At 56.9% G+C, this 17,277-nt stretch overlaps 1 protein-coding gene across 2 annotated transcripts; it reads right to left on the bottom strand.

The window, feature by feature from the left end:
* Positions 1 to 2,690: 2,690 nt before the first annotated feature.
* LPAR2 (lysophosphatidic acid receptor 2) lies at positions 2,691 to 8,780 on the bottom strand. 2 transcript variants are annotated; one of them, XM_061356522.1, is made up of 2 exons: positions 8,036 to 8,780; positions 2,691 to 2,992 (listed from the first exon to the last, which is right to left on the bottom strand). In XM_061356522.1, the coding sequence occupies exons 1-2, from the start codon at positions 8,766 to 8,768 to the stop codon at positions 2,691 to 2,693; spliced, it is 1,035 nt and encodes a 344-aa protein (XP_061212506.1). In that variant the 5' UTR covers positions 8,769 to 8,780. The 2 variants fall into 2 exon arrangements, with proteins under 2 accessions (XP_061212506.1, XP_061212505.1); XM_061356521.1 differs by having other exon boundaries at positions 2,696 to 2,841; positions 8,036 to 8,775.
* Positions 8,781 to 17,277: the final 8,497 nt, after the last annotated feature.

The raw sequence follows: 17,277 nt of genomic DNA on the forward strand, positions 1-17,277 counted from the left end.
TAAAGCTATAATGTTAGGTTTAAAGCCCTCTATGCAGCCAGCACCCTCTGCTGCAGGGCCTTGGCAAGGACACGGAATGGGAGATGGAACATACACAGCACTCCTGTATTTCCAAGGAAAACCCGGGGGATAAACCCAAATCCCTCTTCTTTTGCGACACGTGTTCTATAGACACCGTTTATGGGGTGTCAACCCCCTTCCCCTGTCCTCCTTGCTCATTGATTCACCCTTTCCTTCCCCATCTCCCTGAAAACAGCACTTTCCCACCTGATGCCTGGGACTCCTTTCCTGCTTTCCCTTCCATTGCAGCCAGCTGGACACAAGCAGAAACCCACAGATCCCAAAGCTCTCATTGAAGAACCAGGCAAGCTGCCCTCATTCCCAATGGGAGCCAGCCATCACTCGGAGAAGCTCCATTAAAGCTCTGTGACTTTCCTCCTCCTCCTCCTCCTCGCCTGATCGGGTGCTATTTACCTTGGGGAAGTCATGCATGAAGCTGCACTTGGACGGTACCCAGCAGAGCCCATGTTTGTACAGGAAGCACTGACATCCTTGAAGCAGTCAGGATGTTCTCTGCTGGTCCCAGTGCCTAAAAGGGGCTACAAGAGACTTGGAGAGGGGCTTGGGATGAGGGATGCAGGGACAGGACAATGGGGATGGCTTGAACCTGACGGGGGGGACATGGAGATGAGCTCTCAGGGAGAAGCTCTTCCTTGGGGACACTGGGATGGGGTGAATGGAGAAGGTTTGGCTGCCCCATCCCTGGCAGTGTTCAAGGCCAGCTTGGAGCAAGCTGCTCTATGGAAGGTGCAGGGGTTGGAACTGGAGGAGCTTTAAGGTCCCTTCCAACCCCTTAGAACAACATGAATGGGTTAAAGGCCCAATGGGGCCTAAAAGCCAAGTGCAGTTCTCTTAGGAGCCAAGTGTCACCTCACCCCACTGCAGTACAGTCAGCTCTTTATGCATCCCCCTGGTTAAATCAGACTGGTGCTAACCCCTCCCCTAGGCCACCCCAACCATCCCCGTGCCTCCTTCCCCCCTCTCAGTTGTAAAGGCATTGCTTGGCATGGGTTTAACTGCAAAGTGAACGTGGTGTGAAGTAGGACTCATGTGTTTCCTGCTTTGGGGATGCTCAAAGCAAGGCCTATGGTTGTTCTGCCCCAGCTCCAGCACCCCCAGGAACAGTGTTCCATGAGGTCACTGTTAGCATCTCCCTCCATTCACCCCAGTGGGTACCTGCATGCCAAACCAGTGTTTTCCAGCGACTAGAAGGCCACTAGAACTCATCTTTGGCAAATCCAAAGAGGATTCTGCCTTCTTTTAGCCCTACCACTGCGTGGTGGGTGCCCAGAGCTGCCAAACTGGTGCTTGCAAGCAATGGACTGAGGTTGGCTGCATGGCAATGACCCTCCAGTTCTCACCATGGCCTTTCCCGATGCTCCCACCCCTCCAGACACCCACATCCAAGTCTTGAGATGCCCTTGAGGAGAACCTGCCTCCAAGGCAGCTCCTAGCACAGGAGGCTGCAGGGATGCAGGCACGAAGGGCAGCATCCTTCCCCTCCCAGCATCACGTAAGGGGCTGCTCCTTTTCCCAGGGAGAAGGGGGGAAAGGAGGGAAGAATTCCAAATCTTCCTTTCTAAAACCCAGGGGAATGCATTTATTCAAAAGAGCCTCTGGGACACAGAGGTGGGAAACCAGATTCCAGGGCTGGTTTATACTGATCCAAGAGACCGCCACCGTAACGCTGGCGCTTCCCCACTGCATCCCGCAGGAACCGGTCCATGCCCACGCTTGAGCATCAGTGCCTCTGGGAGCGCTGGCTGCTCTCAACGCCAGCGGAGGTGAGCGCTCAGGGAGCTGTTTAAGGTTAAACCCCAGTGAAACCACCCCAAAATGATGAATTCAACCCGGATCCCAACCCCAGCCTTGCACAGGAGCACACGGCCTAATGTTAACCCTCCTAACTCCTCACAGGGCTCTGCTGAGGGCAAGGCTACCTCTGACCACACTGAGCTCTTGAGCCTGGAGTATGAAGGTACAAACTGCACATTAAAACCCCATAGGATCCGACCTAACCCTGTCCCCAAAGGGCTTCCAGCGAGCAGAAAGATGGTTTCATAGGAGCAGGACTCGCTCCATGCAATGAGTGTGTGAACAGCACATGGGATCACTTAGCAGAACACCAAGAGCATCCCTCTCCAGCTTAAGGAAAGCATTGGGTGCTCCTAAGACACCCTCCAGAAGCCCGGACCACTTTGGAAAGCAGGGATCTGCTTCTCGGGAAGCAATCCAACCCCATTGCTGCCTGAAGAGGCCTTCAGGATGGGCTTTGGGAAGCAGGGACACAACCCCAAGAGGGCTCTCTGGGGAAGCACTAAAGCAAGCTCTGCTTAGGAGGCAAGGCATAAAGCTGAAGGGCTTTGGCTCTTTGGGGGGATGCTGGTGCTGGACCAGCTCCTGGAGGCAGTAATACTGAAGTACCGAATACTTTGCTCGGTGGGACGTTCCCATAGCACGCCTGGGGATGCTGCTCCATTCAATCCAGCCGGGGTCAGGAACAGCAGTCTAATAGGGAACGCTACTCCCTGCGTGCTCACCCTCAGGAAGGCACCATCAGCAGCATCTTCTCTTCTCCCTTAGCCACAAGGGTTGAGCGCTGCTCCCTCTGCTCCATCCTCATCCAGAGGCTAAATAGAGGAATCCACAGTGAAGTGCCCGTTCTGGGACAGAGTCCTGCGGTCGGCCGTGTTCAGCTTCACCGCCGTGGGGGTGTACTTGGCATTGCTGTGGCAAGCACAGCAGAGGATCCTGCGGAAGGTGCTGCGCATCTCGCTGTCCCTGTACGAGTACACGATGGCGTTGATCAGGGAGTTGATCTCGGCCAGCAGCAGCACGTACTTCTCCACCGCCAGCACGTTGCAGCTCTTGCAGCCCAGGCCATCCAGGAGGAGCACCACTTGGCCTGGGGTCCAGCAGATAACGAAAGCACCTGGGGAGAGAATGGGCGCCGATAGGGAACGGTTCGAGCTGGGCTCCTGGCCCTGCGCTATAGAGATGCTCAGGGGGAGCACCGGTGGTTTATGGATGGGGTGAAAGGACCTTAAAGCTCCTCCAGTTCCAAGCCCCTGCTATGGGGCAGGGACGCTTCATTAGAGCATCTTCAATGTGGGCTTGGACACTGTGGGGCAGCCACAGCTTCTCTGGGCACCAGTGCCAGTGTCCCAGCACCCTCCCAGTAAAAAACTTCCTTATCTCCAAGCTGAACGTCCCTGTTCCAGTCTGAACCCATCACCCTTTGCCCTATCCCTGCTGAAGGTCCCTCCCCAGCATCCCTGTAGCCCCCTTCAGACACTGGGAGCTGCCCTGAGCTCTCCAGCCCCAGTGTTCTCCATGTGGGAGCTGCTCCAGCCCCTGCTCATCCTCACGGCTTCCTCTGGCCTTGCTCCACCCCCTCCATGCCCTCCTCATGTGAACAGCAGCCGCTGGGATGTGCTCTGTGCTCTCAAGAGCCCATTGCTCCAGGGGTTCCTTAAGGGAAGCCTCAGCTCCTTAAAGCAGAAGGGAAGAAGCAGAGTGAAGGAAATCCAAGCGCTGCAGCCCAGGCCCATGATCCCAGCCCTGTGCTTGCCAATGTGCCCTGGGGAGCCCTGTGCCAACCCCTCAGCACCCCCACAGGGAAGAGCATCTCAAGTGCTGTCACTCGCCTCCCCATCAGTGCATTCACAGGGGTACCAGGGTCAGGGCTCCCTATGGACACGCCGTTCCCTCCAAGGGTGCAACAGGGAAGATCCATCCCTCGCATCCCTTGGGCGACAAGGTCCAGTGTGAGGTGTCCTGGAGGGGGCATCCCTAAGGGGGTGGAACTGGATGTCCTTAAGGTCCTTTCCAACCCAAACCAGGCCGAGGAGCACCCCTTGAGCAACAACCCCCAGTGTGCAAACAGCTCACAAGGGCTTTAGGATGGGCTTTAAGCAACACTTGAGGCAGAAGCAGCCTCCCAGTGCTCCCAGCTGAGCAGGAACCAGGCCAGCAAGGGGCTGGCCAAGAGCAGGAGCTGAGCTGGACCGGCTCCACCGCTCATTCAGGCACCGTGTTCCTGCCACCACCTGCAAAGCTCTTGGGCACAAGGGTAATTGCTGCCCTGCACCGGGTGACTGGGAGGTGCTGCAGCTCCTCAAGCCCTTCCTCCTCCAGCCAAGGCTGACGTCAATGGAGCACTCGCCCATGGGTGCTCCTTGGCTGTGGCCTCAAGCGGGGGAGCTGCACCCTGCTGGGAAAGGGTGGAAGGGAATGGGACGTGCTGGGAACCCTGGTACTGGGAAACAGCAGCAGCCAGAGCAGAGGGGATGAACCCACCCCATGGCTGCAAGGCTAAAGGAGCGCTGGGGAGGGATGCCCAGGGATGATGCTGGGAGCATCCCCTGTGGACTTGAGGGGATTTCAGCCCATCAGGCACCACATCCAGCCTCAGGCATCTTCCCCCCCTTAACCTGCAAACAGGACTTGGTTTCCTTTCTATTTAACAGCTAGGGGGGATTCCTGCTTGTCCCAAAGGAAAAGCCAGACCTGGCCCCGCAGCAAAGGCATCTCCTTGGTTTGTGCTTTCACCTTGTTTAGGCCAGGTTTCAGCGTTCACAAGGGAAAGCAGATTCCCTCGGGGCTGGCACCCAGCAGCACTAAGCAAAGCCAAAGGAATATCACGGAGAAGAAGGGGAAACCCAAAGGAAGCTCCTTGCCTGCAAACCCAGCCCTTTCCTTCCTCCTCAATGGAAGCTGCAGGAGGCAGCAAGAACCTGACCTCTTGGTGCTGCAGCAGAGCCTCAGCCCCATGGGTTGGGCACATCCCATCAACTGCTCTGTGGGAAGACCTCCCCCTGCTTCCCAGCTACACCTTGGCCTCATTCCAGGCTCCCAGGTCAGCTCCTAGACTGGTCCCAGTGCCCCGGACCAGCAGGGTTATCCCTGCCTGCTCCTCCCGCACCCTCCGCTTCCTCCCCAGTGCCTCACCCTCCCCATGCATAAGGCGCAAAGCATTCCCTGTGCAGAGTCCAAGTTTGCAGAGGGCTGGGGAATGAGGGTGGGGAAGGGATTAGAGTAGGGCTTTAGGGAGGGAAGGAGCTGCAGCCGCAGCTTGCTGAGCACCCAGTCCGAATGGGAAGGTTTCCCTAATGGAAAAGGGTTTTCCCTAATGGAAAACTGGTGTTTCCCTAATGGAAAAGGAGTTTTCCCTAATGGAAAAGTGGTGTTTTCCCTAATGGAAAAGTGGTGTTTCCCTAATGGAAAAGGTGTTTTCCTAATGGAAAAGTGGTGTTTCCCTAATGGAAAAGTGGTGTTTCCCCTAATGGAAAGGTGTTTCCCTAATGGAAAAGGTGTTTTCCCTAATGGAAAAGGTGTTTCCCTAACAGAAAAGTGGTGTTTCCCTAATGGAAAAGTGTTTCCCTAATGGAAAAGTGGTGTTTTCCCTAATGGAAAACTGGTGTTTCCCTAATGGAAAGGTGTTTTCCCTAATGGAAAAGTGGTGTTTCCTTAATGGAAAAGTGTTTTCCCTAATGGAAAAGGTGGTGTTTTCCCTAATGGAAAACTGGTGTTTCCCTAATGGAAAACTGGTGTTTCCCTAACGGAAAAGGTGGTGTTTTCCCTAATGGAAAGGTGTTTCCCTAATGGAAAAGTGGTGTTTCCCTAATGGAAAAGGTGTTTTCCCTAATGGAAAGGTGTTTCCCTAATGGAAAAGTGTTTTCCCTAATGGAAAAGTGGTGTTTCCCTAATGGAAAAGTGTTTTCCCAAATGGAAAACTGGTGTTTTCCCTAAGGGAAAAGGTGTTGTTTTCCCTAATGGTAAGGTGTTTTCCCCCCACCTCGAGTTCAGCAGCTCCCTCTTGTTCCCATACAGAACCCAGTGCTGCTCCTCCCCGATGCTGCCCTGCAGGAAGGGAACCCTCTTGGCTTGGAAGAGCCCCATAGCCCCGAGGAGCTCCTGAGTCTCCCTCCATCAGGTTCCTCACCGCCCTCATCACCCTCAGGCACCAGCCCCAGGTCCCTATGGAACCACAGCAGCTCCCCCAAGCCTCCTCCTGACCCCACTCAATGCAGGAGACAAAGAGGAAGGGGATCTCCCAGTACAAGGGGGGTTGCATTCCCCTCCTTGGCCAGCACCCCCATCCTGCCAACCCTCTTCCAGCCCATGGCAAGCCCCATCAGGTTAAGCAGCCCTGAGGCCAGCATGGGCTGAGCCTGCTGCTGCTCCTCTCCACTGCAGACATCCACACACATGCACTGGGTGAATCCATGCAGCATCCAGGCAGTAACCACCCACCTCCCATCTGCCCGCAGGTGATGGAGGGAGTGGGAAGCAGCATCAAAGGGAAGCAGGAAGAGGCAGAAAACTCCAGTTTCGATGCTCACAAGTCCCAACAAGCCCCAGTGAGGCAGCGAGCGCCGGAGCAGGGACACAGCACAGCTCCCCCCCCAACCCTGTGCTGAGCCCCATTGCACCAAGGGGAGCTTGCAAGGGGGGGGGTCTTTGTTTGCAGCCCCAATTCTGGGCTCACCAGGGCACACTGGCAAGCACAGGGCTGGGATCATGGGCCTGGAGTGCAGTGCTTTGATTTACTTCACTCTGGTTCTCCCCTTCTGCTTTAAGGACCTGGGGGTTGCTGCTCAAGGGGTGCTCCTCGGCCTGGTTTGGGTTGGAAAGGACCTTAAGGACACCCAGTTCCAACCCCTTAGGGATGCCCCCCTCCAGGACACCTCACACTGGACCTTGTCGCCCAATTGATGCCAGGGATGGATCTCCCCTGTTGCACTCCTGGAGGGAACGGCGTGTCCATAGGGAGCCCTGACCCTGGTACCCCTGTGAATGCACTGATGGGGAGGCGAGTGACAGCACTTGAGATGCTCTTCCCTGTGGGGGTGCTGAGGGGTTGGCACAGGGCTCCCCAGGGCACATTGGCAAGCACAGGGCTGGGATCATGGGCCTGGGCTGCAGCGCTTGGATTTCCTTCACTCTGCTTCTTCCCTTCTGCTTTAAGGAGCTGAGGCTTCCCTTAAGGAACCCCTGGAGCAATGGGCTCTTGAGAGCACAGAGCACATCCCAGCGGCTGCTGTTCACATGAGGAGGGCATGGAGGGGGTGGAGCAAGGCCAGAGGAAGCCGTGAGGATGAGCAGGGGCTGGAGCAGCTCCCGCATGGAGAACACTGGGGCTGGAGAGCTCAGGGCAGCTCCCAGTGTCTGAAGGGGGCTACAGGGATGCTGGGGAGGGACCTTCAGCAGGGGTAGGGCAAGGGGTGATGGGTTCAGACTGGAACAGGAATGTTCAGCTTGGAGATAAGGAGGTTCTTTACTGGGAGGGTGCTGGGACACTGGCACTGGGTGCCCAGAGGAGCTGTGGCTGCCCCACAGTGTCCAAGCCCACGTTGGATGGGGCTTGGGTACCATGGCCTAGTGTGAGGTGTCCCTGCCCATGGCAAGGGGTTGGCCCCGGATGATGGCGAGCTCCAACCCAACCCATTCTGGTGATGCCGAGCTGCTCAAAGGAAGCCATCTGAACAGAGTCCAATGCTCCAGCCCATCAACAGGGAGGGATTGGCTGCGACTCCCTCATTCCTTCCCCAGCACCTTGGAAGGGCTGCCCCAAACCCCGCTGCATCCTTTCAACAAAGGATGCTCCTCGATCACGGCTCCCAGTTCCACGCTACCCCTCTATGGAGGAAGCAGGCTGGAGCTCAGCACGTTAAGAACTGCTTCTGTGCCCCAAGTCCCATCACTTGCAGCACTCGGGTGTCACTGGGTCCCATCAGTAACAGCTCCTCTCATCTCTATTCACCCAAGGAGCACCCATGCAGGAGGGCACGCTCCAGCTCACACAGTGCTCATGAACCCCAGTTCAGCAGCACCAAAGCAAAGCCTCCCCCTTGCTCCCCAAGCACCAGGCAAGCAGCGCATCCCTTTCCCCAGTGCTCCCAGTTGGCCTGGCCACATCCACCCCATCAACCCCAGCGAGTCCAGGCCCCCCAGCACCATGCTGTGGACTCACTCAGGATGATGGTGACCGTCTTGACCAGGCTGATCATGGTCTCCCTGTAGCGCGGGTGGAAGCTCGTGTGCTTGGACATCCGCGTCATCTTCCTCTTGACGTAGATGAAGATGTGCGTGTAGACCACCACCATGATGAGGAAGATGACCAGGTTGGAGATGGCCCAGAAGGTCAGGTAGCTCCTGCTGTAGAGCGGGGCCATACTGGAGCACTTGTCCAGCGCACAGAGGCAGTGCCAGCCATAGGATGGGATGAGCCCCAGGAGCAGGGCCGTGACCCAGATGCAGAAGATGAGGATCATCACCCTCTGGTTGGACATCTTGCTGTGGAGCTGCATGGTGAACACAGTCTGGTGCCTCTCCACAGCGATGGCCAGCAGGTTCACCACGGAGGCCGTCAAACTGGTGTCCAGCAGGCTCTGACGGATGAACCAGGTCTTCAGGGAGAGCTCCGCTGTCCTGGGCCCGGTGTGGAACATGAGGAACATGTAAGCGATGCCAGCAAAGAGGTCTGCAGCAGCCAAGTTGCCCAGCAGGTAGTAGATGGGGTAGTGGAAGCGGCGGTTGATGATGATGGCCGTGATGACCAGCAGGTTGGTGAGGAGCACGATGACGCTCACCGTCAGGCCCAAGGCCACCACCAGCACATCCTTGGTCCTCCAGTACGTGGTCAGCTCCTTGCGGCTGTTGTTGTAGAAGAAGCCCACGGTCTCGTTGTAGAAGCAGTGCTTCATTGCTGCTGGCCTGGAGAGGGACAAGGGGAGATGCTGAGCGCGCGGCCCGACACGGGCACCGCTTGCTGCTCCTTCCCAAAAGCCCTTCCCAAACTTGGCCAAGGGAGAAGGAAAGAGCAGGGCAGGGAAAGATGCTCTTGGGCCCTGCAAAGCAAACCAGGGGCAAGAAGGCAACCAAAACCAGCCATAGAGCTGGAGCATCAGGGAGCCCTGCAGCGCTTGGGGACCACACAGCCATGGGGCAGCACAAACAACCCCATGGGATGACACCCCCCACACACACCCCCCATTGGATGCTCCTGCTCCTTTCCTAACCCAGAGCCTGGAAATCTCAAGTCAGGGCTGGCTTCAGGCCCCATTGGGAAGGGCAGACCCGGTTTGGAGCCTCCTTCCTCGCAGCACTGAGGTGATGAGTGATGGATGACACGCTTTTTCCTTCGCCTGGTGCGTCCTGCAGATGAAGTCACTGCTTCTGCCTCTCCTCTCATGAGCTCAGCCATCACCCTCAGTCTCAGGGAGGGTTTAAGGCAGACCACGCCGCCCTCTTAACGCAGGGAAGGAAACCCAGCGTGCTCCTAAGTCACTTTAAGTCACCCTCCAACCGAAAACACAGCTCAGGGGCACAGACTGGGTCTGTGTTCATTCCATGCTCCTCACTCTCCAGGCAGCAGTTTCCCACTGCTGCTTCCTGGGATGCTTCAGCATCACGCTCTGGGGATGCAGCCCAGGACATGGGGGGGTCTGGGCTGCAGGGATACTGATGGGAAGGGAAGGCAAAGGAGGCAGGGGGGGGCTCGAGCTGCCCCAGGGGATGGAGCCGTGAGCCAGCACCACGTCACAAACCCATCTCTCCTCGCTTTGCAGCTCATGGGATGCTCAGGAACCGTGTGGTCCAGACGCAGCGCAGGGGATGGAGGCATCCCAGTGGCTTCCCCTGACACAGCACGAGGTGACTTGGCTTGGAACTGGGGGAAGCAATGGGAGGACCAGGAAGGGAGGAAGGCCCAGGGTGAGGACACTGAATCACAGGCAGGTGGATGCCGCCTTCAGAGGGTGTAGCCAGAACAGAGCAAAGGCTCGGCCCTTCTGATGCCAAGAGGGAAGTGCCACCGGTGGCAGGAAACCACTTGAGCATCACACACATGGGAAGAGGAGAAACCCAAGTGGCACCAGTCACAGAAGCAGAGCTGGGACAGCGAGGATCCCAGTGGAACAGCACCGGCCCATACCCAGCCCGCACGATGCTGTCCATATCCAGCACCATTCACCTACCACAGTGCCCATGGCTCCAGGTCTTATCCCTTCAGTCACGTTTGAGCCGGATTCAATCCAGCCAAGACAAGCCTGAACCTTGCCACTGAGCTCTGCAGCCCAAGCTTCTTCGTTAAAGGCTCCCCAGCTATGAGATGCCCCATAGCAAACTGTGACCCTTCCTCACAGCATCCTACACTGCTTGTTCAACGCTGTGTCTACCGGGGGGGGGGGATTAGAGCTGTGTTAAGCCACAAAGGGGCCGTGGCCTGCGTTTGCATCACTCCAATGTAGAGAAGCAGCCCCTCAGCATTCAGACGTTGAGGCTTAAAGGCTCCTTTGCTGGGGCAAAACCCCCTTGGAGCCCAGGGAATAGTTTGAGGCTCCAACGTGGGTCACAAACCGGGTTTGGGCGATGCAACGAGGCCAGGAAGGGCCGAGAGGTTACCACCACCCGTGAGGGTTCACTGCTACCCTGCCATTAGCCGAGAGCAGGGGAAGAGGAACACCCTGCCCGCAGCACCGAGCCCGAAGCCGGGCTGGTGCCATGATGCACAAAGGAGCCGGAGGAATCCATTGTTCGGGCAGCCCCCTTCTCCTTCCATGGCCCTGCGCTCCTCGGCAGCGCTGGGAAGCCGGACTCCAGCCCCGCAACCCCGCAGCCCCGCAGCCCCTTCCCCTCGATCCCATCCCCGCCTCTCCTCGCACTTCCCCCGAGCCCACTCCAGCCTCAAGCCCTTGCGCATCCCCCGGAGCCCGACCCCCGTTATCCCCCTCCCTCCTCCCGGCTCGCTCTGAGCTCGGAGCCCCCTTGCCCCCTAAAGGGGAAGGTGGAAAAGGCTCCTCCCGGCCCCGCTTCCCCCCCGTGCCCTGCTTGCGGGGGTGGAAAACGCCCGGGAGACCCGGGAACGCATCCAGCCCTTGGGATCGGCGGCTGAACCCGTGCCCCCACAACGGCTCCGTAAAGGGGCTCGAAGCCGAGCTGCGTTACCCCGCACGGCCCCAGCGTCCAAACCAAGGCTGTGCTTAAGCCAGAACCAGCCCAACTTTGACCCCAGAGGACGCATTCTTACCTGCAAGCGCAACCAACCGCCCCCGGAGCTGGCCTTAGCGCTGCGCTCCCCACCACAGCAAGGCAGGGCGGCGATCCAGCAAGGAGATCCCCATCGCTGCAAGGGCGCAAGCCAAGGGATACAGGGGGGAAAAGCCAAGCCCCTCACAGGAGCGTTCCGGCCGCGCTTCCCAACCCCATCGCAACGCTCCCGAACGCTGCCTCCTGCTCCCGAGAGCTCGCCTCAAGCCGGCCCTCCTTGGGTCCTCCCCTAGGCGGGTCCATGCAGGAGCTGTAACCCGAATCCCGGCCGCCTCCGTAGGGGCTGGAGCCGCTTTCCCAACCCCTCCAGTTGTGGCTGGCCCGGGTTAGCTCCGCTCCGCTCCGCGCAGCATCTCCCTCCCCTTCCAACCCCTCCTCGGGTGCCAACGCGGGGCTGCTGCGTGGGAGCTGCACCCGCAGCGGGTGAGGCCGTGGGGAGGGCTCAATCCTGCTCCGGAGCCTTTGTGCCAGCGGCACCATCCTGGGAGGGACGGGCTCTGGAGCAGGGATGCAGGAGCCGTGGCACCCCCATCTCCAAGGGCTCCCCCCTACATCCATGCTTGGGAGCAGCTGGGAGATGCTTGTGGCCAAGCAGGCCAATGGCATCCGGGGGTGTATTAGAAGGGGGGTGGTTAGTAGGGTGAGAGAGGTTCTCCTTCCCCTCTACTCTGCCCTGGTGAGACCCCATATGGAATACTGGGTCCAGTTTAAGAAGGACAGGGACCTGCTGGAGAGAGTCCAGCGCAGGGCAACTGAGATGATGAAGGGAGTGGAGCATCTCCCTTATGAGGAGAGACTGAGGGAGCTGGGTCTCTATAGTTTGGAGAAGAGGAGATTGAGGGGTGACCTTATTAGTGTATATCAATATATAAAGGGGGAGTGTCCCGAGGATGGAGCCAGGCTCTTCTCAGTGGCAAACAATGATAGGACAAGGGGTAATGGGTGCAAACTGGAACACAAGAGGTTCCACTTCAACTCCTTCTCAGTGAGGTGACAGAACACTGGACCAGGCTGCCCAGGGAGGCTGTGGGGTCTCCTTCTATGGAGACATCCAAACCCCATTCCTGTGTAACCTTATCTGGGTGCTCCTGCTCTGCAGGGGGATTGGACTGGATGAGCTGATCCCTTCCCATCTCTAACACAGTGTGATGATGCTGTGATACTGTGATGCTGTGATACTGGGGTACTGTACTGTGACACGAGGCACAAACCGGGATGGGTTTTCCTGGGATGGAAGTGCACGAATGAAAGCGATCTCACGCTCCTGCTGTGCCAGAGCAGGTCCTTGGTGCATCCCAGCCCATCCTACCCCTAAGCACCGCTCCTACACCAAGGGCACACGCAGCTCCGAGCCATTGCTGTGTAAATGAGGCAGGGAAAAAGCCCCACCAGGCTGGCAGCACCCACATAAATCAAAGCCGTTCTGATTTACACCTCCTGCTCCTGCTGAGGCCCCGGCCGTTGCCATTTGGCTCCTGTTTCCTCCCCTCCCTCCCTCCCATCCATCTGCTCCCCAAGGAACAATGTTATCACCCAGCACGATCCTAATCTGCTGCCAGGCACTCACAGAGCTTGGCAGGGGAGGCAGGCAGGAGATTGCCCAAGAGCCCGGCACAAAGGGGAAAGAGATAGGGCCGAGGACCCAAGGACACATTCACAGAGCAGGGCAGCAGTGACATTGGCCCTGGGGCGGATCCTTCACCTTCCCACATCACCCTTTTGGCTGCACAAGGAGCTGAAGGCCAAAGAGACCCAAGCTGCGGTAAATCTCTGCCCCCCCTTTCCCTATTTCCCATTGAATTCACCTTATGAGTTTGGGTCCAGCACACCCCTTGCAGGGTGTGCAACCTGCAGGGCCAAAGCCATTGCACCCATCAGCTTTTGCAAGCACATCATAGAATGGTTCGAGTTGGAAAGGACCTTAAGGTGATGCAGTTCTCACACTGGAGCAGCTTGCTCCAAGCCCCTGTGTCCAACCTGGCCTTGAGCAATGGCAGGGATGGGGCAGCCACAGCTTCTCTGGGCACCCTGTGCCTCAGCACCCTCATAGGGCAGAACATCCTTATCTCCAAGCTGAACATCCCTCTTCCAGTCTGAACCCATCACCCCTTGCCCTATCCCTGCATCCCTGCAGCCCCCTTCAGACACTGGAAGCTGCCCTGAGCTTCTCTTCTCCAGCCCCAGTGTTCTCCATGCGGGAGCTGCTCCAGCCCCTGCTCATCCCCGTGGCCTCCTCTGGCCTCGCTCCAGCAGAATTCCTTAAAGGCTGACCTCGGCTCTCTCCCAACAGCATCACCCCGGGGACCCAGCACAGGCAAGGCCCAAGGAGAGCAGGTACCCATCGTGTCCAGCCCCCACCACCTTCCCCACTCACTCCATGACGTTTCCCATTGGGAAGAGGCTCAGAGGGCTCCATGCATCATTGCCCCCCCCCTCCCTGCTTGAGCAGAGGCACCGAGTAACCGGAGCCTGATGCAGCTGCAGCTCTGCTCACATCCTGGTGCCCAGCAGAGAACTGGTAGAGAAGCACTTCCAAAGACAACAGCAGTCCCCTCCCTCCCTCCTCCTTTCAAAGCCATCGGGTTGCTTTAGGAGCTTTTGCATCTTCCAACGAGCCTAAAGCAAATATTTCCCTTCCAGCCCCACTGACTGCTGCTGTGGAGCCAAAAGGGGGGGGGTTGAACCCTGAAACCCCTCTCTTGGAATGCCAGGAATGTTAAAAACCCTCTGGAAGGAGCCGCAGCAGCATCCCCCCCCCTTTCCCCAGCAGATCTCTGCTGAGAGCCCGTTGCTCCCATTAACACTTCCCAAGTCCCAACCGGCCCAAAGCTTCAGTGAGGAGCACTCCACACCACAGCACCGTAGCTCTTGATGGCCAGATCCCATAGGAAACAGCATATACATACAGTGATACATATATATATATCATACATGTGTATATATATAACATACATGTGTGTCTATATACACACATAGTGGTGAAAGGCAGGAATAAGCTAACACCCACTGCTGCTGACACAGAGCCAGCTCCAAGCTGGGGCAGAGCGGTTGCTCTCAAGCCTCCAGCATCAAAGCCTGCTCCTAACCAAGAGGTAGAGGCGTTTCCTATCAGTTCCTCCAGGGCAATCCCAAAGAACAGTTCCTGTCCCTTTTCCTCCCACTCCAGGTTCCCTTAAGGGAAAGCATTTCCTTACCATAGGCTTCAATTGATGCTGGAGATGCGAAGGAGAACGTTGGATCTTGCCCCCTTGCTGGAAAACCAGCTGGGAGGGAATTCCCAGTGTATCCCATCAAATGCACCCTGGCAGAGCAACACCTTCCCCTTCCCTAAGGAACCACCCTGGAGATGGGCTTTGGGCTGCACTGGTCCAGCCCTCTCCAAGGGGAAAGCAGCAGCAGAGAGCAAGCAGGGGAGGGAAGAGGGATGCTTGCAGTGGTGCTTGGCTTGGAGCAGGGATGCTCTCAGGGCCCCTCCGCTGCTCCTCATTCCCATAGGAAGGAGATTATCCCCCATAGGGACACCGATCCGAAGGCAGGAGCAGCAGCTCAGAGAGGGAAGAGCTTGGCCCTGAGGGATGGAGCCCCAAGGGGGGAATGGATGCTCTTTATGGAGCAGGCCTCTCCTGCAGCCAAAGATCATTGCAGCACTTGACACCCTCATCAAGGCAAACAATCCCGGGTGGGAACTCCTCCATGCAGGGCTAAGCACCAGCCCTTCCCTAAGGGAGCTCCTCCACCAGAGCCAGGATCCTCTTTGCCCCTTGCACATCACTGAGCCCCATAGAACTGATTTGGGAGCCCCATAGCACCCCAGGCTTCCACGACAACCAGAACTCTTTACTTTGGGTTAATTCTGATCATTCTGGGGTCAGGTTTTAACCCAAACTTGGAGCTTTTAGGCACGTTTCCAGCTGGGAAAAGGTTTGTTCTGATGCTTCCTTCCATGCAAAGCAGCAGGGAAGCTGTTGCTCCCTAAGGGGCACGGAGAAGCCAACACGTTCATTGCTGACACAGATCTCAACTGAGAGCCCCAGCTCCCTTGAACCCGGTTCCTAAAACACCTCCCCAAAGCCACCACCCCCAGGGCCCTGCCTGCCAAGTATCCCAAAGGCGCTGGCTCAGCAGAGCTGGAATTACAGCTCCACATCCTTATTTGAAGTCAATGATAGAGGAGAGCAGCCAGGGCGCGGGGAGGATTCCAACCACAGGCTGCAGGGATGGGGAAGCCATGCAGGGTGCATTGAGGTCAGGCCCCGCTCCCCTTTGTGCATGCTTTAGGGTCCATAACACCTCTATTTGTGCCTCCACCACCATCCAAAGGGGTTGAACCCCCCCAAAGGGTTTCCTGTATCCCGGATGCTGATTTACTCCCCTTTCCCGATGCTCTGGGTACCATTACTCCGGGCATCCCCAGGGGATGCTGGAGCAGGAGGGACAGAGAAGGAGCAACCAAAAGCTGCAGCAGCACTGACTCCCCCACTGATCACTCCATCTGATCTGCTGATTCCCTATTGGAAAACCCCTTTCAAAGGCAAGAACACGAGGAAACCATCTTCCTTCATGCACCAGACACTCTGGTATCCAAGGTATCAATAGAAACCATTGCATTTGCCACCAAACAGCCTGCACAGCCACTGCTAACCCCCCCAATAGAGCAACTGAAGAGCTTAAAAGGAGAAACCCAAGCAGATTTGGTACCTCCTGCTGGCTGCTACAAGAGCAAGGCCGAATCTAAGGGTGTCCTTCACTCATAGATAACTGAGCGAGCAAGCACCCTGCACAAGGGTAACCCTGCCCTGCTCATGCCTGAGGAATGAAACCTCCCACCTAAATACAAGCTGTTGATGGCTTAGGAACGGGTTAGAGACGGTTTCTCACGCCACCCCCTTCCCAGTGCAGGGAAAGGCTTTTCCTACCTGCTCACACCAACAGCATCGCCTTGTCTCCATGTGAAACACGCTCAAGGGATGGGTGCTGCAAGCCCCAGCCCATCATTGCCTCTCAAAGCGGGCAGCAGACGAGCTGCAAAGGGGCCTCCATCTCTAAACCAGCTCCTTGGGATGCTGCTGAGCGTTTGGAAGGGGTTTAACAAAGGACAAGGACTCCACATCCTTTTGAGAGGCACTGAATGCTTCTTACCCTAAAGGATGGAGCCCTAAAGGATGGAGCCCTAAAGGATGGAGCCCTAAAGGATGGAGCCCTAAAGGATGGAGCCCTAAAGGATGGAGCCCTAAATGCTCCTAGGGAAAGCAGCATGAAACCCCACTGAACTCCCATGCTCCCCATCCAAGCCAGGAGCAATCACTCCTCCCCACCTTTATACCCCAGGGATGCTGGCCTGAAGGGGAATGATGAAGTGCTAAAGGCCCAATAGGAAACAGCTGTGAGTGAAGCCTGGCTCTTCCCTTGCTCTCCCTTTGTTAGAACACTGCAGAGGAACCTCTTGGTCCTTACCTAAAGCCATCAGGTGCAGTCTCTTGGTCCTTACCTAAAGCCATCAGGTTCAATCTCTTGGTCCTTACCTAAAGCCATCAGGTGCAATCTCTTGGTCCTCACCTAAAGCCATCAGGTTCAATCTCTTGGTCCTTACCTAAAGCCATCAGGTGCCATCTCTTGGTCCTTACCTAAAGCCATCAGGTGCAGTCTCTTGGTCCTTACCTAAAGCCATCAGGTGCAGTCTCTTGGTCCTTACCTAAAGCCATCAGGTGCAGTCTCTTGCTCCTCACCTAAAGCCATCAGGTGCAATCCCTTGGTCCTTACCTAAAGCCATCAGGTTCAATCTCTTGGTCCTTACCTAAAGCCATCAGGTGCAATCTCTTGGTCCTCACCTAAAGCCATCAGGTGCAATCTCTTGGTCCTTACCTAAAGCCATCAGGTGCAATCTCTTGGTCCTTACCTAAAGCCATCAGGTGCCTGCATTCCCCTAGTTCAAGCCAGAGCCCAATATAAGGGGCTGAGATCCTCACTTGTGGGGACCTGGTTCCTTATCCCCATGGGCAGTGATTGAAGCTCAGCAGCACACAGAGGGGCTGAGCTGGTTCCTTTGGCTCTATGGAAAGTAAAGGCTTGGAATAAGGACTTGGTTGCTTGGCTGCTAAGAGGGCTCACAGAGGGGTTGCTATGGCTTTATGCATCAGTTCCACAGGCTGTGACCATCCTGTGGGG

The sequence above is a fragment of the Neopsephotus bourkii genome, unplaced genomic scaffold (assembly GCF_033783945.1).
Source record: "Neopsephotus bourkii isolate Nb327-2 ecotype Australia unplaced genomic scaffold, CSIRO-AGI_Nbou_v1 NB_857, whole genome shotgun sequence".
Taxonomy (NCBI): Eukaryota; Metazoa; Chordata; class Aves; order Psittaciformes; family Psittacidae; genus Neopsephotus; species Neopsephotus bourkii.

Coding starts and splice junctions, on each gene's coding strand:
- LPAR2 (XM_061356522.1), bottom strand. CDS start 8,768: ATGAAGCACTGCTTCTACAACGAGACCGTGGGCTTCTTCTACAACAAC. Junction 2,993..8,035: donor GACGGTCACCATCATCCTGA/GTGAGTCCACAG, acceptor TTCTCTCCCCAG/GTGCTTTCGTTATCTGCTGG.